The sequence below is a fragment of the Littorina saxatilis genome, linkage group LG3, assembly GCF_037325665.1.
Source record: "Littorina saxatilis isolate snail1 linkage group LG3, US_GU_Lsax_2.0, whole genome shotgun sequence".
Lineage (NCBI taxonomy): Eukaryota > Metazoa > Mollusca > Gastropoda > Littorinimorpha > Littorinidae > Littorina > Littorina saxatilis.
The window spans coordinates 21212395-21237850 of record NC_090247.1 but is presented as its reverse complement, the minus strand read 5'-3'; the positions used below and the strand labels follow the sequence as shown (position 1 = coordinate 21237850).

The window sequence follows — 25456 nt, the reverse complement described above, 5'->3', positions numbered from 1 at the left end:
ATGCCCAGTTGACGGGAAAGTGGCACTGGCAAGAAAAAAGTCAGACGGATTCTTAATTTTTTTACGTCTATTGATCGCTAATATCGGTGATTTTGTTCACGGTAAGTTGTTAGAGATGAGTTTTTTGTGTTGTGAGATCAACATTAATTCAACATTTGTGGAAATTGTTGTCCGGAATTCTTTTGCGATGTGAGGCATTGTAGGTGAATTTATTGATCATTGAAGTCTGGGTCACGTTTCAACTCGGAAACAAAGTGGAAATCATAGCCTCAGTTTATACTATTCTTTGAGTTTGTGTAGTTCTGTATATGGCGTGGATTTAACAGAAAATGGTAAGATAAAGTATGTGTTAGAGTAGTTCGGTTAAAACACGAAAAGTGACCTTGGACAACAAGCTTTTAATTATGTTTACAGACAGAATTGTTAGCTTGAAATTGATTCGCAGAAATCACAATAGAATGTCGATGAACTCTTGAGCATTTTCCCGGAACCAGTACCTTCTTTTGAGCTGTTGTTTACAGCACACATCGAGTTCTTAAGTCTGAAGAAAGTTGTACTGCTTTGAAATTGAAGTGTGAGACTGCCCAGTTTTGGGGGGTTTATTCAGGTTACTGAATGCCAGAGTTCTCCTTGAGAAAATTAGTTTACTTTGAATGTCAAAATTTGATCCTATCCATTACACAGACATTTAGATGTATATATATGGCCCAAAGTCAGAATAGGTGTCCATTTTTGTGACATACAAAATCAATTTTAAAAATGAACATTTTCTTTGTTTTGAAAATAGAGATGTATTTTAGAGCATAAATACGCAAGGAACAGCTATGATTTAAGAAAACTCATGTTTGATCACTTCACAGATTCAGGTTTAAAAGTTTGCAGGAGTTCATAACTTCACACCGTCACAAAATTTAGACTTGTTAAATCATTGTTGCTATATGTATTGGGTCTGTTTTAGACATCTGAGCAAATAGCTACAGCAAATTACTTTGCATTTCAAGCAAGTTAAACTTGTTTTGGCCACGCATGATGCAGATGTGAACTCCATTAATGGGAAGTTCATAACTTCACATAATTTACTTTTATTGGTATAATAAATTTAATTTATACAGGCAGGAAACAATTTGTTTTGTTTTTTAATCTGAAAAAGGTGAGCTGGAACATGAAGGTAATTTTTGAAGATGAAGTGTGGAGAAGATTTTTTGGTTATCTGTATTATTTATAGAAATTAATATTGTCACAATTTTGTCACAGCAAATATTGGCATAAGTTATCATTAAATCTACAATTTTGCTGTTTTTGTGCAAAATGTGCTTGAAAAGTACCATCAAAAGGATTTCAATACACCAAAATGTTTGTCTGACTCAAAGAGTTGGCAGAAACTGAAAGTTTTTTTAGAATGTCCTAGGAGTTCATAACTTCACACCGTGACATCACAAACTATGGCTAATTCAAACCAAAGTAAGAAAGTGCATATGTCATCTTATTTTCTCTCCAGCTACTCTTTGTAATCAACATACAACTAAGTAATAAAAGTAAAACATTTGTGAAAACAAACGATAACAAAAATCATAAAATGTGAGCGTGCGCATAACTTCACAAGAATTTTTGTTATGTTGGTCTCTAGTACAGTTACTGTATAATATATTTGCAAAACAATGACAAACTGAGAACACAGAGTTATAGTATAGGCTAAAGCTGCACTTATATTACAAAATCAGATTTTAATTGCCAAAATAAAACAAATTGTTTGAAACTTGTGAAAGTTCATAACTTCACATCAATCACACATTTATACTAAAATAACTAACTAAAGTCTCTTGCAAATAATTCTAAACAACTTAATGATTTACTTAACCAAACTCAGTCATGAAAACTGTTACCGAAATCATTATTTATTTTGTGTTTATGTCAGCTGACTGTGTGTTCATAACTTCACATCATTTATTTAACTGAAAAGCTACGTACTAAAATCTGCTGGTAAATTAAAATAAAAATGACATCAAACTGTAACAGCCTACTCTGGAGAAGAGCAGCACATCATTTGAGGTAGTGATTTAGTGTAGTAAATTAATTATTGTGTATAAATCATACTCATGGCATGTGTTCATAACTTCACACCGTGGGGCTGAGGGTCAGTTGATGTGAAGTTATGTACACCGTGCAGTCAACCCAGATTCATGCTGGAATTATCAAAATGTAATTTTGAGGGTTGATATTCAGAAAACTTCTTACAAAATGTCCAGATAAAGTCAAATGTACTCTTTTGCTATTAACAAGGCATTATTTTAAACACGCCCTTGAAAAATGAGCTTGAGTTATGTGAAGTTATGAACTTCATGACAAAACGGCTAAGTACTTCAGAAAGAAACAGTCAGCAGCCAGTAGATTCTTTTTGTGATGAAAATCATGGTACAGTGTAATTTGGAAACTGAAAATAGTCATTTTACATATATTTTGGGTTTTGACATGAGTTAGTAACTCTCACATAAAAATAGTGCGCAAGACACAGAGAAAATGGCTAACTAAAGCATACTGCTTGACTTTAGTGACAAAAATTGCTTAGTATCTAAATCTAATGTACTTTTATATGCAAAATTGCTGTTCCACTACAACCTTAACTTTTATGGCTAGCATTTTAAGGACAAAAAACACTCTCAGTGGAGATAGTAGGAAAGTTCATAACTTTCTCACAAGAATTTTTTATTTCTCAATTACTCAAACACCAATGAATGAACTTGATGCAAACTTTCAGTGTGACTGCTGCTAGTGGATCCAAATGCATTACAAAGCTAGGTGTTCCCCAACCAGTCAATTTACTCATTTTATAAGGCAAAAGGTTGGAAAGTTCATAACTCTTTTTTCACAAGAAAATCTGCACGTAAACTTCAAACTACTTTTGAACATGCAAAAACAAGTCAAACAACCCTTTTTATGTTTTATACCTCTGCAAAACATACTGTAAAATACTTTTTTACAAAAATATATCAGGTTTCAATCTTTAATTATTATTTAGAGCTGATCAGTGAACATAAATGAAGTCTTACGGAAATAGTTATGAACTTTCTGTGAAATTTTGTCTCCCCATTTTCTGCAGGCTCACTGACAAAATTCAAAAACTTTGCTTTGTCAAAGGTACATTTGAGTTTTACTGGCTCAGTGAAAAGTCATTCATGACATTCTGTCCCATAAATATGACAGAGTAGACCATGTTTCAATATGCTGTAAGGTCATGTCACAAAAAATGGCCAAAATGTAGTGCTGCTGACTTCAGATAATGGCGACATTTTCATTAAAAACAACAACTGAGCACACAATGTTTCTCTAGGTGTGTACTTCATACTTTTTTTTACAAGTCTCATTAATCTTTACAAGGATTTTATTTTTCTTTGATGTACAAATCAGGTTAGAGCCAAGGTTGCACAGCTATTTCAGCTGTGGACACCATTTCAGACTTAAGGCCATATCACAAAGTGCTCAATACAGCTCATCTGTGCATCCCGTGAGCATTAGAATTAGATTTAGGCTCTTCATTGGAGAGTTCTGTAGCCAGCACATCTGTTTCTCATGAAAGTCCCCATAGCCAGACCATACACTCGCTCAGCGAATCGGACTCGCCACTGCGTACTTCATCCCCCAAGTCCACAAACAACAAACCAGGCATGCAGGGTAAAAAGCACCTTCGTATTTTGAACATCAACTTCCAGAGTGCACGTAAGAAAGGAAAACTCCTGGAAGCGATCATCGACGACACCGACCCAGACATCATCTGTGGGACGGAGACATGGCTGGACTCGAACTTCAGCTCCGCGGAACTTTTACCACCCTACCTCGGCTTCGACGTCCACAGACGCGACAGAACTACAGACACCCACGGAGGAGTGCTGCTTGCTGTGAAGAAAGAACTCCAGCTGAGTGACGTCTCACGCTCGAAAGAGGTGGAGATGATTAGCGGCACTATCCAGATCTCCAAGAGAAAGAAACTGTTTTTAGCTTCATGTTACAGACCACCAAGAAGAACAGATGAGGGGTACACCAGAGAGGCGACATCAGAAATTGCCAAGCTGAAAGAAAAGGCAAAGAAGAACATCTTGATCGTCGGTGGTGATTTCAACTTACCGGACATCAACTGGAATACCACTAATGTTGCTGGACGCCAGTACCCAGAGCGGGTGAACAGAGCATACCTGGACACCATTGCAGACGCTGGCATGGAGCAGCTAGTACGATTCCCTACGCGCAAGAGCAACACCCTGGACCTGATCATAACAACACACCCAGGCCTCAGCCAGCGTTGTAGACCCCTACCGTCTATCGGCAACAGCGACCATGACATCGTCCTCTTCGACTGTGCCCTCGCCCCCTTCAGACCACGTCCGACTCGCCGGAAAATCACCTTATGGAAGAAAGCCGACACCGAGGGCATCAAGCAAGACTTCCTTGACTTCACTCCTGAATTCATGGCCGCCCCAGATGACGTCCATGGACTGTGGTCTCTTCTCAAGTCCAAGACTCATGAGATCATGGAGAACCGAGTACCAAGCAAGATGTCTGCCAGCCGCTACTCCCACCCATGGATGAACACTGACATCAGAAGAGCCATACGAAGAAAACAACGAGCCCACAAGAAAGCAAGAAAGACGGGGAAAAAGCGTGACCGCGACAGGTACAGGCGACTACAGCAAGAGGTCAAGTTCCACATCAGAGGCGCCCACAAGCAGTACATGGAAGACATCGTCAGTGAAGACTTCACTACAAACAGCAAGAAGTTCTGGGCCTACGTGAAAAGCAAGGGGCAAGACTCTGCTGGAGTTTCACCACTGAAGAACGCAGATGGCTTCCTGCAGAGCGACAGCGCCAAGAAGGCGGAGATCCTGAACGAACAGTTCCAGAGGGCGTTCACCACCGAGGACACATCTCGCATCCCCAGTACGGGCGACAGCCCCTTCCCGGCGATGGATGATATCCACATTAACGAAGGTGGTGTCCGCAAGCTCCTGAGAAACCTGAAGACGGACAAGGCAACTGGACCAGACTCCATTCCAGCCTTCATCTTGAAGATGGCTGCTGACCAACTGGCGCCCATCCTTGTCCGACTGTTCCAGCTCTCGTTGGATACTGGGGAGGTCCCGCTTGACTGGCGCCAGGCCTGGGTGGTGCCTATCTTCAAGAAAGGGGAACGACACCTTGCAGCCAACTACCGCCCTGTCTCGCTCATCTCCATCACCTGCAAGATACTCGAGCACGTGGTGCACAGCTCCATCATGAAGCACTTTGACCACCATGCCATCCTTACCAACTGTCAACATGGCTTTCGGCGTAAACGCTCATGCGAAACCCAGCTCATCGTCACAGTTCATGAAATTGCCCGGCAGCTAGCAGAGGGAGCCCAGGTCGACGCCATCCTGTTGGACTTCTCCAAAGCCTTCGACAAGGTGCCCCACGCCCGCCTGCTCACGAAACTGGCTTACTACGGAGTGAGAAACGACACCCTCAAGTGGATCTCTGCCTTCCTCAGTCAGCGTCAACAGCAGGTGGCCTTGGAGGGCGTCCTATCGTCTCCAGTCGGAGTGCAGTCCGGAGTTCCGCAGGGGACCGTCCTGGGTCCTCTCCTGTTTTTAGCCTTCATCAACGACCTCCCTGAATCCGTTCAGTTCAGCAGCGTCAAACTCTTTGCAGACGACTCCCTACTCTTCAAACGTATATCCTCTCCAGCGGACAGTCTGCAGCTCCAACAGGACCTATCCAGCCTCGAACAGTGGGAATCAACATGGCAGATGGAGTTCAACCCCAGCAAGTGCACCGTCATCCGCATTGCCCCGAACAAGAAGAAGCCCATCCTACCAACTTCCTACAGCCTCCATGGACAGACTCTGGAAACAACACCATCCAGCAAGTACCTAGGGGTCTTAATCTCCGATGACCTGTCCTGGAGCAGCCACGTGCAAGCGACTGTCAACAAGGGCAACAGAACTGTGGGCTTCTTGCGGCGGAACTTCCGGGAGTGCACCACCACCGTCAGAGCTGCTACGTACAAGGCCATGGTCAGACCGGTCCTTGACTACGCCTCGCCAGTCTGGGACCCGATCTCTCAGAAAGACGTCACGGAGCTTGAAAAAGTCCAACGCAGAGCAGCCCGTTACGTCCACAACAACTACAGCGATCGGACCCCAGGCCGTGTGACCAGCATGCTGAAGACCCTCCAATGGGAACCACTCACCGACAGAAGACTCACCAACCGCCTCACTATGCTCTACAAGATCAACAACGGCATAGTCGACATCAACAAGGCCGAGTTCTACACCTCTGGCGACAGCCGCACCAGAGGAGCCCAGAGACTGTTCCAGGAGAGGGCATCCCATCCTGTTCTCTTCAACTCCTTCTTCCCCCGAACACTGCGTCAGTGGAACAAGCTCGACCCTAAGACCACAGTTGCTCCTTCACTGGAGTCCTTCCAAACTGGTCTGGGTCGTACCCACGGACTTGCCTCGCTGACACAGTAACCCTGCAGCTCTTCGTGTAAATAGTTTTATACTTTTAACCATCTTCTCGGAGTTATTGGGTCACCCACCACCAGTAACCAATCACCCAGTACTCCGCCGCTGGACTACAGACGTTCTGATGAACCCAGTCCACATCAAGAAAGAAGAAGAAGAAGAATTAGTCTGACTCTTAGAGGAACAAATTCAAAAATACAAACAGACAAAAAATACGACATTTTTCAGAAAAAATCCCATGGCTAAGTTTGTTTTGTTTTTTTAATTGGTGGGTCTTAGGACATAACTATTTAGTTGTTGCATAGCATGCGCCCCATGAGGACCGTTTGTCCTCACTGATAGTGGCGTAGTGTTAAAGTAAACTTAAAGTGACACTGACAGTGCTTCTCGCGTTTTCCTGCGCAGATCCCCGTGAACTTTCAGCCACACCTCAGTTCAGTCGTCTATCCAATTAGAAAATTATCAAATTGCATTGACTTTCTTGCAACTATGTAATAAGTCGAACACTGCAATTTTGCTACGGATTGGTTTGTATCATTGTCCCTGTAGGCTAATGTAACTGTGTAACAGAAAAGACATATTATTAACAAGTAAGTGAGGCGGAAGAACCTGATCCGGTCTTTCACATTTATTAATAGATGAATTCCGAAATAACTCTGTCAGGTTTGTATGGTGTTGTTGGAGAGTGACCTTTTCTTGCAAACCTCTGCCAAACATTAGAGGTGCCAATCACTAGTGATCGGAGTGTCAGAAACACATGTTCCCGTTTAAGTGTTTCACACATACCCCTCACTAGTGATTGGACCTTCACATTTTTGGCAGAGGTTTTGCAAGAAAAGGTCACTCTTCCACAACCCATACAAACCTGACAGAGTTATTTTCGCAAATCGACTATAACGTCAAAATGAGCCAACAACAAGCATGAGGTTGAGTAATGGGTCTAGACAAAAGAACGAGAGTTCTTTCTGTCTTGGTTGTAAAAATAGCATTAGCAGATCACTAGTTGTAGGGACGTGAAAAAGTATAACTGTAAGCCTGGTAGCTTTGAATGGGTCCCATCTCATTGTGCAGATTTGGCATAGGTTTAATAGTCAGATAGCATGCTCAAGCTTGTTTTCTCAATCAATCAATCAATATTATGAGGCTTATATCACACGTATTCCGTGGGTACAGTTCTAAGCGCAGGGATTTATTTTTTTATTTTAATTTTATTTTTATTTTATGCAATTTATATTGCGCACATATTCAAGGCGCAGGGACTTATTCTCAATGTCAATCACCATACAAATACTATGCCTCAGTAATATACTAATAATTTGTTTTCTTTTTCGAGCAGATTCTTGCATTTAAAAGTGGTAATATTTTGTGCACGATTTACAATATCCATCAGTGTGTTCCATAAGGGTGCAACTCTGTTAGAAAAACAATGTTTTCTAACTTTTGTTTGACGAAATTCAATAAAGATCTTATCAGTGTTATTTTTTGTTGCATCAGTGGTGTATTTCTTTAGAAGAAAATAGATACCATGAACAATTTGATATGTCTGTATGAACTTAATGAAGTCACCTCTGAATCTTCTTGATTTATGAGTCTGGAGATTGAGTGCAGGCAGTTTGTCAACATACATGCCTTTTTTTTTTTAGATGATCTATTTATTTTTTTTACCCTTCTTTGCATCCTTTCTGGGTCTGCTGATGATAGCTTCAAATACTGGTGCCAGATTTCATTTGCATACTCTAAGTTTGGTCAAAACAGCGCTTTATAATTATACAATTTTAAAAAAAGGTATCTTTATCCAGACAGGAAAAAGTTCTCTTTATAATGCCAATCATTTTATTCGCTTGGTTAGGGTAATTTAAGTCAAGACATTGTGTCTGGCAAGGTGAGAAGATTGTAAGATATAGTTTTGGTTCCATTTTAGCATGTCCAACACAGTCTTTAGTTTAGGCCAAGGAATAAATTCAATATTTTCACTCCCCTAATTGACCCTATTAAGTCCTGACTAGCTTTTTAAAAAAAATAGACAACAAAAACAGATTTTGCAGACTTTACCAGGAAATTTGCTCTTTTCAGAGAACACAACTCGCAGGATTTCCGTGTTTTAGACAGCAGACCTAGGTGAAATCAAAAAAGAAAGAAACAGAACTCATAGTCATATTCACTGTAATTAATTCTGATAATGATATAGGACCATTTTTACAATTTCAGGTGTGAAACACTTTATAATCCAAGATGTCTGAAGCGTCAGGACCCAACCACCGACTCAAGGCGTACAAGAACAAAGCCCTGGACTCACAGGAGCTACGCAGGCGGCGAGAAGAAGAGGGCATCCAGCTGCGCAAACAGAAACGAGATGAACACGTAAGAATTGCTATAGTATTAATCTGATTTTTTTTTTTTTTACAGAATCCTTTTTCTGACAAGTTTTAATCTGTTTTTATATTTACTGAGATCACTTGAGAACTTGTTAGAGTTGAAGAAAATACAAAACAACGAAGTTTGGACCCTTGGCTTAACGGTTTAGACACACCTTTGTTTTTCGATTATATGAGAACTGGTCAGTTAGACACACACACAACAAAAAATGTCTGGACTGTTTAGAGTTTAGATACCCTTTTGTTTTTCAATTGCATTTTAAATGTGTGGTTCATAATCTGTGATTACATAAAATTAAATTTGGTGTGCATAAAAAGGTGTTAGAATTATTGTAGTTTAAATGCATGCGATATTTATATAATATGTTAGTTGTTACTGGTTGATGATGTATGTGTAAATTTAATGGAGAAATGTGGTGATTTTGTGCAGTTGAACAAACGCCGCAATGTTTCAACCATACCGGGTGAAACCGATGACATGGCCATGGGGGACGTTCAGGAGCCAACAATTTCGTCCACCGTGAGTTGCCGTCTGCTCTCTCTATTGTCCTTCTCTCCATCCCGGTGTAACACGAGAAAATTACTCCCACGAGATTTTTACTCCGGAGTAAACATTTCGTTCGAAAAAGTTACTCCCTTTACGAAAAAAGCACTCCCCCATTGCACGAGAAAATTACTCTCCAAGACAGGTGAGTTCCGAGTAAACATTTCGTACAAAAATGTTACTCCCCTGACGAATAAATAACGAATAAATTACTTCACCTCAACACGAGCAATTTAACTTCCCATGCCAGGTGTACGATATTTTTACTCCCTTGTCCCCTGTTAGTTTTTGGTGGTGGAAGGTAGCGCGACATTCGTGTGCGCGAGATCACTTATTGGCATTATCCCTTCGCCCGCATCCCATTTTTGCGTACGAGATTTTTACTGGAAGTAAAAATAATGGTGAGTAAAAATGTCGTGGAGGGAGTAATTTTTTCGTGCCTTGGGGAGTTCTTTTCTCGTACGAAAAATGTACTCGGAGTAAGAATTTCGTACAAAATATTTACTCCGGAGTAAATTTTTCGGGGAGTAAAAACTTCGTGTTACACCGGCCCCATTACACTTTACACACACTCACAGACCACATGACACAGCCAGTTTGTAATGGTGATGCTCTTTATTTTGCTAGACTCCAAATATTTGCAGTCTTTGCTTGTGGTGTGGGACATGTGTTTGTGTGTGGCTAAAGAAATAAAACTAATAAGTGTTGAATCAAACTGTGAATTATATAAGATCGTCAGATAACAAAGGATTTATTCAGGACATTTGACTGAACTCGGGGTGGGTGACTTTGGGATCATCATACCTTTATTTTAATGAAAATATAGTTGTTGCAAGGGTATGGCAGATAAGAATAATATTAGCTTTTTTTTTCTTGATCAGTAAACTGAGAAACGCACACTAGCAATACAATGGAACTTTTATTTTTCTTGTGGCCTCAAGCTTTTTCAAGCTTGTCACTTTAAAATAGATAACTCGGTCTGCTACTGCTAGTACTACAGAGCTTGTTGTTTATTATTTTGCCTCATACACATGAGCTTGCTAGCATTGCAGAGCATTTTCTTTTTTCATTTGCCCGATTCACAGTTAAGAGGGTGATTCTAATATGGTGTTTATGCAGACGACTGGTTTTGCACAGGGTGGCATCAGCCCAGACATGATCCAGGCGTTGTACAGCGACGTCTTGGAGGAACAGGAAACCGCCACACAGAAGTTCAGGAAACTCCTTTCCCGAGGTCAGTGCCTGTGTGTTGGTGAATGCATACTTTCATCACTACCTTTATGTGATTGTTTGTGAATAACGGGCATTGCATCTCAGGTCATTTCTGTTTAGCTCTGCATAGACTTTTGGTCATTGTGAAGCTGTACAGAACTGCATCTCGCACCCCCACTCCATCAACATTTTATTGGAACAGGAGGAGTCACTTCTCAATATGAAATGAACTAAATTCGTGCAGGTGCGTGCGCAGATGTGTGGAGGTGATGATTTTAAAACAGAAGACTTCTTGGTCAAATGACATACGTATTTGAAAGGGTGGGCTGGTGGTGATGAAATTGTGTTGCTGTAAGTACGTTAAAATCAAACTGATATGTTTGCGGATGGTGTTTTCACTGATGATTTGTGTGTCCCCAGAGCCCAACCCGCCTATAGACGAGGTGATTCAGACGGGCATTATCCCACGCTTTGTGGAGTTCTTGCAGAAGGAAACCAGCTGGACACTTCAGGTGCGGCAACTTGCTGTTTTCTGTACTCTCCTTCTTTTTAACATTCTGAACACTTGCTGGGTTGATTTCGTTTTCTCCCCAACACAGATCATGGCTGCCTTGTTGGCAGGGGTGAAAATGGTCATACACGTAAAAACTTGCTCGTGCAAAACACACGTATGTGGGAGTGGCAGCCCATAAACGCAGAAGAAGTTTGCTTTGGTTGAATTCTGTAAATTGTAATGAAGGTGTTAGCTCAAATTTGATAACTGGATTTCAGTCTTTTAAAACTGTTAAAAATTGTGCATACAGTGTGTGCATTATTTTTGTAAACCCTAACCCTAACCCTTTTACTGTTTTCAATAATAGATCTTAAAAGAAAACAGTTAGCTTATGGAATATTTAATCAAAAAAGCAAAACATTAGAACATCAGTCTATCTTAAAGTGGGCGAATAAGGTACACAGCAAAATCTTGTTGAAAATGATGTTTTCTTTTGAATCTGACATGAGGAAGTATCGCTGAAAAAATTTGTCTTTGGTTGAAATGGGAGTTCTTCCTCCTGCCTTCTCTGTTAATCCCTCTCTTTTTTCCAGCCTCCTTCTTGTCTCTTAGTCCCTCCTAACAGTGCTGTGAAGTTTGACTAAACATTTTTGTTGTTGTTTTGTCAGTTTGAGGCAGCTTGGGCACTAACGAACATCGCCTCAGGGACGTCGATACAAACTAGAATGGTCATTCAGGCCGGCGCCGTGCCGATCTTCATCCGCCTGCTCAACTCTGAGATCGAAGACGTGCAAGAACAGGTGCGCCTTTTGTCTTTCATCTGCATTTTGTTTTTCTACTCTGTGTGGGAGTCTTCGGGGCAGGGTTTTGGATGTGGTGTTTTATACATGTTTGTGTTGCTAGTCATTCTGCTTATGGAAATGCAGATGATAATTTCATGATGAGAATGTTTTAGATCAGGGAAACAAAAAAACAAAAGAAGCAATCCATTAGTACTAGTATCTAACTGACTACATTACTTCTTCTCCTCCCTCCCCCTCCCCCCCCCCCAACAAAATAAGCAATCCATTAGTACTATTATCTAACTGACAATTATTTCTTCTCCTCCCCACCCCCCACCCCACCAACAACAAAAAGAGGGGGGGGGGGGGGGCTGTGAATATATATGTCTAGAGGTGTAAACATCAATTTGAACAAAACTGAAGAACATGTCTGTTTACCAACCTACTGGTTTCATTTTGTGTAGGCATTCCAGGCAGACTTTGATCAGGAGGGGGGGTCACCTAAAGTGTGTACTCTGGGAGCAAGCTTTCCTGTCTCATTGGCTGCTCTTATATTACAACATCTGCAGAGTCTAACAATGAATCTTGCATTGCGTTTCAGGCTGTGTGGGCCCTGGGCAACATAGCCGGCGACAGTCCCGAGTGTCGAGATTACGTGCTGAATGAAAACATACTGGTACCCTTGCTGCAGTAAGTGCCCTTGTCTCTTTGAGTTGTCATTTTGCCTTGAAGCAGTTCTGTCTGTTTAAAGCAACTTTACAATTTTAACGGGGAATATGCTTTATAGTTTTATACAATTCTCAGACACTTTTTAAGGTGCATGCTTTCATAAACGGAATGAAATACTGCATTCGAATAGCTCGCTGTTTTCACAAGCTTCAAGGAAATCTTCATTGCAAATTATAAGGTCGTTGCAAAATATAAAGCCGTGGACCGGATTATCCATGAGAATATTTTCTTTCTCTCTAATTATAGTTATGGTCCTTAGGTGGTTCTGGTATGTGAGTAAAATGAAAGTTCATTTTTAGATATTCTGATTTGTTGTTTTGTGTTTGTATGAGAAAACAGGTTATCACATTTGCTATTTGACATGAGTTGCACAGGTGGTGCTGACACTGTGTAATTTGTTGTTGATTTGTTCCATAATGTTGCTGGAATGTTTTGTGTTAGATACTGAGGCTGTTCTAAAGCCAAGCTAAAGCTTACTGTTTGAACTTGTGTAATCGTTCAGTTTATCATTAAGAATGGCTTGTTTAAAATCAAATGTTTTTTCCTGCACCGTTTAGTGATACGCTACTGTTTGATTATAGTTTGCATTACAGTTAATCATGGTTAACAACCTGTTGGTCTTGTTAAGAGTTTTTCATTGTATTTCTCTCTTGTGCGAAAAAGCATCTTGCACATGTAAAGGCATAAACAGTACTGTTTTTTTTCTACTGGGACAATAAACTTTATAAACAAAACAAAATTAAACTTTTATGTGTAACCAATGAGCTTGTAGATTTACATCTGTCCAAAAGTGATTAAAATGTTTACCACTACTAATAACAGTGCTTACGGTGGGAATTAGATTTGTCAGAGTGGGACATCACCATGTCGGAGTGAAGGTTATTAATGCTCTGTCACTGTCAAATGTCCTTGTTTTATTAGCATTGACAAAATGAGAAATCAGAAATAATGTATTGTTTATATAAATACTTTCTGTCAAGGAATGTTAGTGATTTATTCACTGGGTGTATGGGATTTCCAGAGGTGTCAGCAACTACAGTTTTGCCGAAGTAATAAATGTATACCAAACACTTTTAAAATACTGCAGAATACCAAGTGAATGTATGAATTATAGTGCTAGATCTGATTTGTAAATCTTTGTATGTGCAGGCTTCTAAGTAAAAACACCAGTTTATCTATGACGAGAAACGCAGTGTGGTGTCTGTCCAACTTGTGTCGAGGGAAAAATCCACCACCAGACTTCAGCAAGGTATGATCTTTATGTCTTTGTAGACAGATCCTTCCTGTTGTGTTGTGAAAATGATATGTGATGACATTGCTGACCATGTGTTTGGAAGTAATACAAATAAGCTGATGAAATAGTCTTTCTTTTTGAGTGCTGCAGTCATGAATGTAGAAATCTATCAGTACAGACTATGCTTGTATGTCTTTGTGTCCTCATTGTAAATTGTGTACAGCAGTGTTGTTCCCAGGCCTTGGTCTTCGGTCATTGATGCTTCCTTTTTATATGTGAGGCATGTTCTGACCCCCGGCTGGTCGATTGTCCGATAGTTTTGACTTGTAGGAACTCCTCTGGCTGAACAATGTTTTGTAGCCAGGACGTTTTGGACCTATAGTATACATGGTTTTACTTTTAGTGCAGGTCCAACTGACCTATTGTCCTCTTGTTCTGGGAACTATGCGGGTACAGTGTAGAAAATCTTACTGTAGACAGACCTGGGAACCCATACGATTTCACCGTATTTTGTATGCATGATTGTCTAGAATACGAGCAGTACGGTCAGTGGGAAAAAAAATATGACTAGAAAAAATCCTAGACTACTTTTCTTCACAAGCGCATCCCGAAGCTGATCCAGTACTTTGACACATGATTACAGTTTTTGTCAGAAAACATTGAAAGAAGATTTTGTTTTAAATGTTTTGGTAAACTTAATAAACAGGCGCGTGTGAAGCATGTTTAAATCATGGATGTTCAAATGCTGTGTGGAGTACGCTCATTTTTCTGAAAATACACCAAATTTGTTTGAGAATACTCGGAAGTGCAAAACAGGGGTTCCCAGGTCTTAGTTTATGACCTTCATGAAAACTGTTGTTAACATTCTTTTCTGACTCCAAACATGTCTTTGCTTTGCCTGTTATGTGTCTTGTTGCACACCTTTCAACCTGCTGTTTCAGAAAAGTTAATGATCGTTGTTGTGTATTTACAGCGCTTTGAGCAGGGTTAAACGCTGGATACATGCGCTTTATAAATATTATGCATTATCATTATTATTATTTGCAGGTGTCACCAGCATTGCCCGTCTTGGCACGACTCCTCTTCCACACAGACAAGGACGTACTGGCTGATGCATGCTGGGCACTGTCCTACCTCTCTGACGGACCCAACGAGAAAATCCAGTCGGTCATTGACTCTGGTGTCTGCCGTCGCCTTGTAGAACTTCTCATGTAAGCAGCGTCCCCTGTTCCACTTCTGCTATTTCACAAATTATAGACAAACAGTAGACTCATTTTGGAAGAGGGAGTTGACATTTTGCGGCGATTGAAGGTCAAGAATAAGATTATAACAGTGTTTTTTATTCCCGCAGACTGGTGTCATGTGACTTTGAGCAAAAGTACACTTTTGTCTTTGGTGGGTAATTTTAAAAGGGTAATCGTAATCCCAGCAAAGAACACAATTTTAGACTGTTTCAGATTGTTTTTGATGCATGGGTTCTGTTTGTTAAGAAGAGTTGTGGGCTGAAAAGTTTGTTAAATAACTTGAATAAAAATGTTTAAAACAAAAAAAGTTTGTTAAATAACTTGAATAAAAATGTTTAAAACAAGAAAAAGTTTGTTAAATAGCATTGTTAGCACTGCGATTTTACCAACTTACGAGTTTAAGTTAGCAGTTCATGTATGGAAATTCAAACACCAGTTGAACGTGAACTTAGCTTGAATGCATTGTTTGTGAGGACTGTATGAAAAATAGAAAACAGTATTGTTTTAATTTACCCCCTTGTGTGGTTTCAGGCACAACCACCAGAGCGTGGTAGCGGCAGCATTGCGGGTTGTTGGCAACATAGTTACCGGTGATGATTCTCAAACACAAGTAAGTTCATCTGGTTATCACAAGTATTTTGAATATGTACTGTGTTACCTGTTGTTTCCAAAGAACTATCACACTCAAATGGAAGCAATACACATTCTTTTCCTGGTTTTGCGTGCATGAATGCAGACCTGTTTACCCTTACGATTTTGGTGTAATTTATTACGATTTTCTGCAAAAAATACGCCATTGCGCTATCCGTGTCAAGACTACGATTTTCATAAATAAAAAAAATGTTAAAAAAAAATAAATAAAAAATTATTTTAATCAATTCACATGTTTGGCATTGTTTTTTTCAATGGCAAAATGGGGTGAAAAAGCACAGGACTGACCAGAGATCATGTCTGTCTGATGAGACGCTGGAGAGCCTTATTCATATCGGCAAGCGCAAGTACAGTAGAGAAGCGCTTAATGACACACTGAAAAAGACCTTCTATGAGCAAAAGAAAAAGAATCAGTGATGCATGTGCTTTTGATGTGATCTTCTTTGAAATTATGATGACTACAAAAACTGACTGATGTGTTTTGTTTGTGAATGATGGATATATGTGCATGATTGCGTTTCGCAGACACAGTTGTCATGTGCGTTGTAATTGGCGACGAATGCTGGATGATTACTATTTTTGTGCCAGGATTACTATTTTTGGGGCTGAGCATTACTCCAAAATTTTATGGGGGTAAACAGGTCTGTGAATGTGAAGAAACAAAATCAGCACATTGGGGAAAGAAAGCATTGTGAGGCTGATAGTGCTGGATTTGATAGGCGTCCGCATTACCAACATTACCAACAATTTTAAGGCTCCCTCTATTTCTGCACAGATATTCTGTTTTAAACTTCTATAAATTTACCCGCTTTTCAAGATTCCCCTATTTTTAAGACATGATTTTCTAAGATTTGGGGGGGTCTCATAAAGGGGGTTCCACTGTATAACTCCTGCTTTGGTAATGATGATGATACTTGTGATGACAGGTGATCTTGAGCTGTTTGGCCCTGCAGTGCTTGCTATTATTCCTGCTTTGGTAATGATGATGATACTTGTGATGACAGGTGATCTTGAGCTGTTCGGCCCTGCAGTGCTTGCTATTATTCCTGCTTTGGTAATGATGATGATACTTGTGATGACAGGTGATCTTGAGCTGTTTGGCCCTGCCGTGCTTGCTATTATTCCTGCTTTGGTAATGATGATGATACTTGTGATGACAGGTGATCTCTAGCTGTTTGGCCCTGCCCTGCTTGCTATTATTCTTGCTTTGGTAATGATGATGATACTTGTGATGACAGGTGATCTTGAGCTGTTTGGCCGTGCCCTGCTTGCTATTATTCTTGCTTTGGTAATGATGATGATACTTGTGATGACAGGTGATCTTGAGCTGTTTGGCCGTGCCCTGCTTGCTATTATTCCTGCTTTGGTAATGATGATGATACTTGTGATGACAGGTGATCTTGAGCTGTTTGGCCCTGCCGTGCTTGCTATTATTCCTGCTTTGGTAATGATGATGATACTTGTGATGACAGGTGATCTTGAGCTGTTCGGCCCTGCAGTGCTTGCTATTATTCCTGCTTTGGTAATGATGATGATACTTGTGATGACAGGTGATCTTGAGCTGTTCGGTCCTGCAGTGCTTGCTATTATTCCTGCTTTGGTAATGATGATGATACTTGTGATGACAGCAGACCTGTTTACCAGTACGATTTGGGCGTATTTTGTACGCCAAATTATTATCAGTACGCAAATACGCGACACACGCACAAAATACGCATAAGAAAAAGTCTAGAATACATTTTCCGGTGTTGGTGTGCTGATTACGGGATGGTACAACTGATACCGGTTTCGGTCGAAGGGAGATAACTATGACAGCGAGTCTTCAGCTGTGGAAACCTTGTTCAGTTGTTGGCACGTGCGATCGTCTGGACAATCGTGGCAAAATGAAGCGGTAAAATGTGCCAGTTTCGGATGACTGTACCAAGTCTAAACAGCAGAAGCAGCAGATTTTCTTGGAGAAATATAAGAAAGAGCCAGGAATTGTGGAGTCTACTATGGGAAAAAGTCATGCACACTGCAAGTATTGTAAATCAGATTTCTCCGTTGTCCATGCTGGGAAATATGACATCGAACGACACTGCAGTTCCAAAACTCACATGGACAAGGTTGCTGCAAAGAAATCCGCTGAAAGCTGCCAAGGAATTATTAAGTTCATTCCCGCAAAGCAAATCCTACCAGAAGAAAAGGCTGTAGTCCGTGCTGAAGCAATGTTTTCTGAGATGATTGTAAAAATGGACTTGCCACTGTCAACCGCAGATGTTATTTCACGAACTTCATCTTTTCATTATCAATCTGCTTGGAAGACACTGGTTATAATGTTATAAACTGACAGGTAAATAAAATTGTTTTATCCCTGTTGTATCGGAAGGAGTTAAATTCTGAAGATGTTCACAAGACATGCTATTCTTACACTAACACGTTTGCACCCACGGCGTACGTTTTGCCTAGCCCATATGGCTTTGCTTGCAAAGTACACCAACTTTTTGAAAAATACACTTAACTTTTTGAAAAAGTACTCTTGCCTCAGGTTTAGGGTAAACAGGTCTGTGACAGGTGATCTTGAGCTGTTCGGCCCTGCTGTGCTTGCTATTATTCCTGCTTTGGTAATGATGATGATACTTGTGATGACAGGTGATCTTGAGCTGTTCGGCCCTGCAGTGCTTGCTATTATTCCTGCTTTGGTAATGATGATGATACTTGTGATGACAGGTGATCTTGAGCTGTTCGGTCCTGCAGTGCTTGCTATTATTCCTGCTTTGGTAATGATGATGATACTTGTGATGACAAGTGATCTTGAGCTGTTCGGCCCTGCAGTGCTTGCTATTATTCCTGCTTTGGTAATGATGATGATACTTGTGGTGACAGGTGATCTTGAGCTGTTCGGCCCTGCCCTGCTTGCTATTATTCTTGCTTTGGTAATGATGATGATACTTGTGATGACAGGTGATCTTGAGCTGTTTGGCCCTGCAGTGCTTGCTATTATTCTTGCTTTGGTAATGATGATGATACTTGTGATGACAGGTGATCTTGAGCTGTTTGGCCCTGCCCTGCTTGCTATTATTCTTGCTTTGGTAATGATGATGATACTTGTGATGACAGGTGATCTTGAGCTGTTTGGCCCTGCCCTGCTTGCTATTATTCTTGCTTTGGTAATGATGATGATACTTGTGATGACAGGTGATCTTGAGCTGTTTGGCCCTGCCCTGCTTGCTATTATTCTTGCTTTGGTAATGATGATGATACTTGTGATGACAGGTGATCTTGAGCTGTTTGGCCCTGCAGTGCTTGCTATTATTCTTGCTTTGGTAATGATGATGATACTTGTGATGACAGGTGATCTTGAGCTGTTCGGCCCTGCCCTGCTTGCTATTATTCCTGCTTTGGTAATGATGATGATACTTGTGATGACAGGTGATCTTGAGCTGTTCGGCCCTGCAGTGCTTGCTATTATTCCTGCTTTGGTAATGATGATGATACTTGTGATGACAGGTGATCTTGAGCTGTTTGGCCCTGCAGTGCTTGCTATTATTCCTGCTTTGGTAATGATGATGATACTTGTGATGACAGGTGATCTTGAGCTGTTTGGCCCTGCCGTGCTTGCTATTATTCTTGCTTTGGTAATGATGATGATACTTGTGATGACAGGTGATCTTGAGCTGTTCGGCCCTGCCGTGCTTGCTATTATTCCTGCTTTGGTAATGATGATGATACTTGTGATGACAGGTGATCTTGAGCTGTTCGGCCCTGCAGTGCTTGCTATTATTCCTGCTTTGGTAATGATGATGATACTTGTGATGACAGGTGATCTTGAGCTGTTTGGCCCTGCCGTGCTTGCTATTATTCCTGCTTTGGTAATGATGATGATACTTGTGATGACAGGTGATCTTGAGCTGTTCGGCCCTGCCCTGCTTGCTCCACCTGCTGAGCAGCAACAAGGAGTCCATCCGCAAGGAGGCCTGCTGGACCATCTCAAACATCACCGCCGGCAACCGCAACCAGATCCAGGTCAGACTGATACACAGTCAAATTTGTTGAGTGTCTTGTCTTGCTTCTTTTGGCAGCTTCTGTTCAGTTGTGTGTCCAACAGGAGAATCTTCCTCCTTTTAAAGCTCTCTAGATTTTCATGCCTGATATGGAAAATCAGCACATTAAATTGATTTTGAAGCTGTAAGCAACACTCCAGGCATGAGAACCTTCCTCCTTTTGGGGGAATTCCTCCTTTTGAACCTCTCTAGGTGTTCATGCCGGATATGGAAAACCAGCACATTAAATTGATTTTGAAGCTGTAAACAGCACTCATTGTGTGTAAATCATTTTCTCTTCTTTTTTTACATCAGGGAAAACTGATAACATTTCTTAATCTTGTTATAGAATATTTTCAGTCAATCTGTTTCAGTTGTTTAGATTCTTGTTTGGAAATGTCATTGCAATATGTCCAAATTCTTGAAAAGCTCAAGCATGATCCAACTGTTCGACTGTATGTATGCATTATCTCTAAGAATGCTTGAAACAAAGCAGGATGGAATGAATAAAATAGAATGTTGAATGGTGGTGTTTTCAGGCTGTGATCGACACAAACATCTTCCCAGTGTTGATAGACATCTTGGGCAAGGCAGAGTTCAAAACCAGGAAAGAAGCAGCCTGGGCCATCACGAACGCAACGTCTGGCGGATCTCCCGAACAGATCAGGTTCGTTTCACAATTCATTAGTTGTCACAGATCGGAAAATTCACTGTTTTGTTTTTAAATATCAAGGTTAAATAGACGTTTGCCAGATTTCAGGATTTGTAAGCGATGTGGCAAAAACATTTAGGCAAGCTAGTCAAAGCGAGGCCAAGTGACAACACACTGCTGATGGGCTTAGACCTGCCATGGCGACAAACAACTTACTCTGATGTGTATGTAATGCAGAGTGAGTTTCTTATGATACCCTTTTGTTGCAAAAATATACTCATCGGAGTGCGCTGGCCCATAGTGATCACACACAAAGTGTTTTGCCTGGGGAGATGTGGGTTTCGCTTGAAATCAAATAAATTGAGGATAACACACGTGCTTAGCTATCACTGCAAGTAATCGGCATTAAATCGTGGACCCGATGTGTATATTTTCGAGAAAAAAGGGTATCATTTTGAGTGCCCACTATATAACTGCAAAATTGCATTCTGTTGCGAAAGTGATAAAATTGCAGCAGCATTACAGTTCTTTCAAGTTTAACACAGTGGGCCCCTAAAGTCAATTTGGAACACTGGGCTGAGATACACGAAGCGAAACTGGGTGCCACCCAACTGGGTGAGAGCCAGACGTGGGACCTGATTGGTTGAAATGTAGATTTGTTGTGATTGGAACCAATCAGACTCAGTAGCTGGCTCCCACCCCGTTGGGTGTAACCCAGGTTCGCCCCGTGCACCTCAGCCCTGCAGTGTGAATGTGTTTGACTAAGTCCATGGTTGTGTGGTGTCAGGTTTCTGGTTGAGCAGGGCTGCATCCCACCGCTGTGTGACCTGCTGACGGTGATGGACAGCAAGATCGTGCAGGTGGCGCTCAACGGCCTAGAGAATATACTACGTCTGGGCGAGCAAGACGCCAAGTTCAACAACTCCGTCAACCCTTACGCTGTGTCCATCGAGGAGTGCTACGGTAAGTCACAGTGATGTTTCCTCTTCTTCTTCTGCGTTCATGGGCTGAAACTCCCACGTTCACTCGTGTTTTTACACGAGTGGATTTTTACGTGTATGACGGTTTTTACCCCGCCATTTAGGCAGCCATACGCCGCTTTCGGTGTAAGCATGCGGGGTATTTTCGTGTTTCTATAACCCACCGAACTCTGACATGGATTACAGGATCTTTTTCGTGCGCACTTGGTCTTGTGCTTGCGTGTACACACGAACGAGGATAAGGCACTAGCATATCTGCACATAAGTTGACCTGGGAGATCGGAAAAATCACCCTTAACCCACCAGGCGCGGCCGGGATTCGAACCCACGTCCTTCCGCTTTGGAGGCCTGCGCCTTACCACTAGGCCATTGCGCCCGTCGTCACAGTGATGTGATAGTGTGCTTTCACACAGCCATGCATGCACACAGAAACACAGTGTTGTCCCTAAAAAAAGGCATGGTGTGCTTAGACACAGACATGTATGTATGCACACTCGCATCCATAGGAAAGGCATGTGGGCACTTGCACATGCTCGCGCTAACATTTGCAGTTGCAAATGCTTGCAAATATGTATACAAGGACACACACACACACACACACACACACACACACACACACACACACACACACACACACACACACACACACACACACACACACACACACACACACACACACACACACACACACACACACACACACACACACACACACACACACCTACAGTGGTACCTGCGATGTGAAGGCCCTCCAATTAGAGGACACCTCCCTTGAAAGGACACCTGTTGTCTCATTGTCTATATAATATCTATAATGATTAATCTCTATTAAATTGCACCTGTGATAACAGGCCACCTGCAATGTAGGGCCATTTTTGGGCCACACCAAGGGTGTCCTTACATTGAAGGGTACCACTGTTCATAATCACACTCACACACTCGGAGATATTCACACCTGTTGGCACTTTTTGTTTGAATACTGTATTAATCCATGAATAATAACCTTGTCATTACATTTAGTCAAGTTTTGACTAAATGTTTTAACGTTAACCGGGAATCAAGATGAGGGTCTGGTGTTTGTGTGTGTGTGTATGTATAAAGTGATTCCGAGAAAACTACTAGACCGATCTTCATGAAACTTCACATAAGAGTTCCTGAGTATAATATCCCCAGATATTTTCTTCATTTTTTGACTCACATGCGAAGCAAAAGTGAGTCTATGTACTCACCCGAGTCGTCCGTCCGTCCGTCCGTCCGTCCGGAATGTCTTTGATGTCGTCATATCCAGCTTTTTGTGAAAGTTGAGGCAGCACTGTCACGCTCTCATTTTTCAACCAAATCGGTTGAAATTTTGGTCAGATAATCTTCGACGAAGCCCGGACTTTGGTATTGCATTTCAGCTTGGAGGCTTAACAATTAATTAATGAGTTTACTCATTAAAGTTGTCATTAATATCGATTTTTTTGCAAACAGATTTAAAATTGATTGCATTGTATTCCTTGTCTTCTCCTGAATTCAAAAATATATAGATATGGCATGTTTACTCTAAAAATGTGCTCAGAATGAAAGAAAAAAGGTTAAGTAAGTACTACGGACGCATGCTTCGCGGCAGTGAGCGTGACCCGTCTCCGTCTTCTGTATGGTTAGCCGAGACTATCTGAATGTAGTCTCGGCGATGATTGGTTTGTGGTGTTGATCTTGACTAAATGTTTTTATATCGCTTCACGCGACTTGTTTTTATTTCCGTCAGTACTATGATGCTGTGGAAGGGGAGTGAGGGGAAATCAAATTTGGGAAGTATTAGGAAATGGAATTTGAAAAGCTTCAATTCAATACAACTTTATTATCTGAATGTAGGACAAACAGACATTGTTCCTTACAGGCCATCGCTTTGTGTCTGACTTTTCTGCACACGCTTTTGATTAAAATACATCTTCTTTTACAGGCTTGGACAAGATTGAGTTCCTGCAGGGCCACGAAAACCGGGAGATCTACCAGAAGTCGTTTGACATCATCGAGCGTTACTTCAGCACGGAGGAGGAAGACAAAGTGTTAGCACCCCAGCTCGATCAGAACGCGCAACAGTTTCAGTTCGGAGCACAGGAAAACGCCCCCGCAGGAGGCTTCCAGTTTTGATCCTAGCCCTAGGTTTTTTTGTTTTTTGATTTTGTTTAAAAATCAACTCAACTTGTAACCCGCTTAGTGCATCATGACCCAGAAATTTGAAATCTGAAGAAAGGTACACGGTGTCTCTGCGCTGTGTGTTCACAGTGGAAAGCGGAAAGTCACCATGAACTCTGCAGACTGACAGCGTTTTATCATTCGAACATCTTTTTGTCTGGAATGTTGAATTAGACATTGTTTTTGCAAGCGTGTTCTGTCGAGTTTTCAAACTAATTTTGTCCGTTTTGAATACTACATCATGGAGCTTCGGCCTTTTCCTGTTGTTCTTCATCGTAGTGTGAGGTCATGATCTCCATGCTGTGAAGAATGGAGGAGAATACTTAATGGAAAAAGATGCGTCTGCCTGAAAACTTTGATCACTACCTTCAGGTCTGACTTGACTTGTCGATCGTTTGTTTCCTTTCTCTCCTTCAGCTGAGCAGCAAAACTTGGATTATCCTTTAAGGAAAATATCATGGAGTTGACTTCAGCTGGGTTGTTTTGGCATACCCTTTGTGATCCAAAACATTTCATCTGCGCAGATTCCTACATATCTTGTCATCATTATCATTAAATGCAGAACTTAAGTCATTGTGAATGTTTTTCTCAGTCTGAAGCCTTGAGTAATTTCAGGCACCCCTACCTGAAAATAATGCAGCATCCATATTGACACTGTTATAATTTGATCTGTCAGGAAAGAAAGCTTTTGCTCTGATGAAGAGATTTCATTAGCAGAGTCGGTGATGAAATTAAAGAAAGTAACAATGTGAGTGGTATTGCAAATCCTCCAGCACATATTTCTGATGTGTTACTGTTTGTACTTTGAAGTGCTGGAAACAGAACTAAAGCTTTGATATTATGATTACGATTAAATAACCATAGAGGTGGAAGACTTTTTTAGAACAAATCTTAGTCTAGTTTTATGCCGGTATGGTCTGAGTGAAAGCCTTGAAATTCAACTCAACACGGCTGATTGAGAAAATTAGTATGGTGGACTGGTATCTGTCTGACATACTTGCGCAGTGTTAGTGGTATAATGGACTTGTGCAGTCCAGCCTTAGTGTGGTGGAACGGTCACCCTGACAGACTTATTCAGCCCAAGCTACCTGTAAGCTCAGCTGTGTGGAGAGGTCATTGTCTACTTTCACTTGAAGGCTACCAGATCCTTTGAATAGTTCAACACAGAAGACACGTGTAAAATCAGTAATTGAATTTATGTAGGGTTTGTGGACTTTAGCCTGCCATGGCCACTTGAAATCGGTGGAGAATGATTTTATGAAGCCTGCATAGATGTATTTTCATGTGATTTATTTGTTTGTTGATCATGGATGTACATTTTCTATCACTATTTGATGGTCCTAACTATCTCAGTATCTCAACTAACCTCAGCATTTCCTTTTCCATTTGCCTATCTTTGTACATTGTGAGTGTAAAACTGTGTGAATGTGCATGAGCGTATGTGAGAGAGGGATGCCTCTGTGTTTTGTACTATGAAACCAAAAAGAAAAAAAAGAAAATATTGGACGTAAATTGGTGTGCGTAATTGTGATCAAAACAAGATACTGCAAGAATCTGTGTCATAGCTTGTTCTCCCTATTTGCGTAAATTGTTTCATTTGTGTGATTGTAGCAGATTAAATTACATATTCCTACTCCGAATCACATGTAGCATTGACACAATCGGAGATGCTAGGTTCTGAAAAGGCTAACCGTCTAAGGGAAGCAACCCCAACCACAAAAAGTGTAAACGTAGCCATGGTAATGACCATACACCCGGGGAGTTACCTCCCATCGTGCATGCCATGTCACTACTGCTACTGAACACGTGGTTCATATCATTCGACCTTACAGCTTTCGAGGGAGCAGGTTGTTGATTTTT

The 25456-nt window shown here is 41.1% G+C and overlaps 1 protein-coding gene across 2 annotated transcripts; it reads left to right on the top strand.

Moving 5' to 3' along the window:
* Nucleotides 1-6: 6 nt before the first annotated feature.
* LOC138961858 (importin subunit alpha-6-like) lies at nucleotides 7-25216 on the top strand. Of its 2 annotated transcripts, none has more exons than XM_070333534.1 (14): nucleotides 7-101; nucleotides 8706-8858; nucleotides 9303-9392; nucleotides 10554-10650; nucleotides 11049-11140; nucleotides 11790-11921; nucleotides 12505-12593; nucleotides 13782-13881; nucleotides 14914-15077; nucleotides 15642-15720; nucleotides 19641-19766; nucleotides 20323-20450; nucleotides 21223-21398; nucleotides 23361-25216. In XM_070333534.1, exons 2-14 carry the CDS (start codon nucleotides 8730-8732, stop codon nucleotides 23549-23551), a joined length of 1593 nt encoding a protein of 530 aa, XP_070189635.1. In that variant the 5' UTR covers nucleotides 7-101; nucleotides 8706-8729; the 3' UTR covers nucleotides 23552-25216. The 2 variants fall into 2 exon arrangements, with proteins under 2 accessions (XP_070189635.1, XP_070189634.1); XM_070333533.1 differs by having other exon boundaries at nucleotides 10536-10650.
* Nucleotides 25217-25456: the final 240 nt, after the last annotated feature.

Excerpts from the sequence above, each read along its gene's own strand:
- LOC138961858 (XM_070333533.1), top strand. The coding sequence starts at position 8,730 with ATGTCTGAAGCGTCAGGACCCAACCACCGACTCAAGGCGTACAAGAAC. Across the intron at positions 15,078-15,641 it reads CGCCTTGTAGAACTTCTCAT|GCACAACCACCAGAGCGTGG; the intron begins GTAAGCAGCGTC and ends GTGTGGTTTCAG. Across the intron at positions 15,721-19,640 it reads GTGATGATTCTCAAACACAA|GTGATCTTGAGCTGTTCGGC; the intron begins GTAAGTTCATCT and ends TTGTGATGACAG.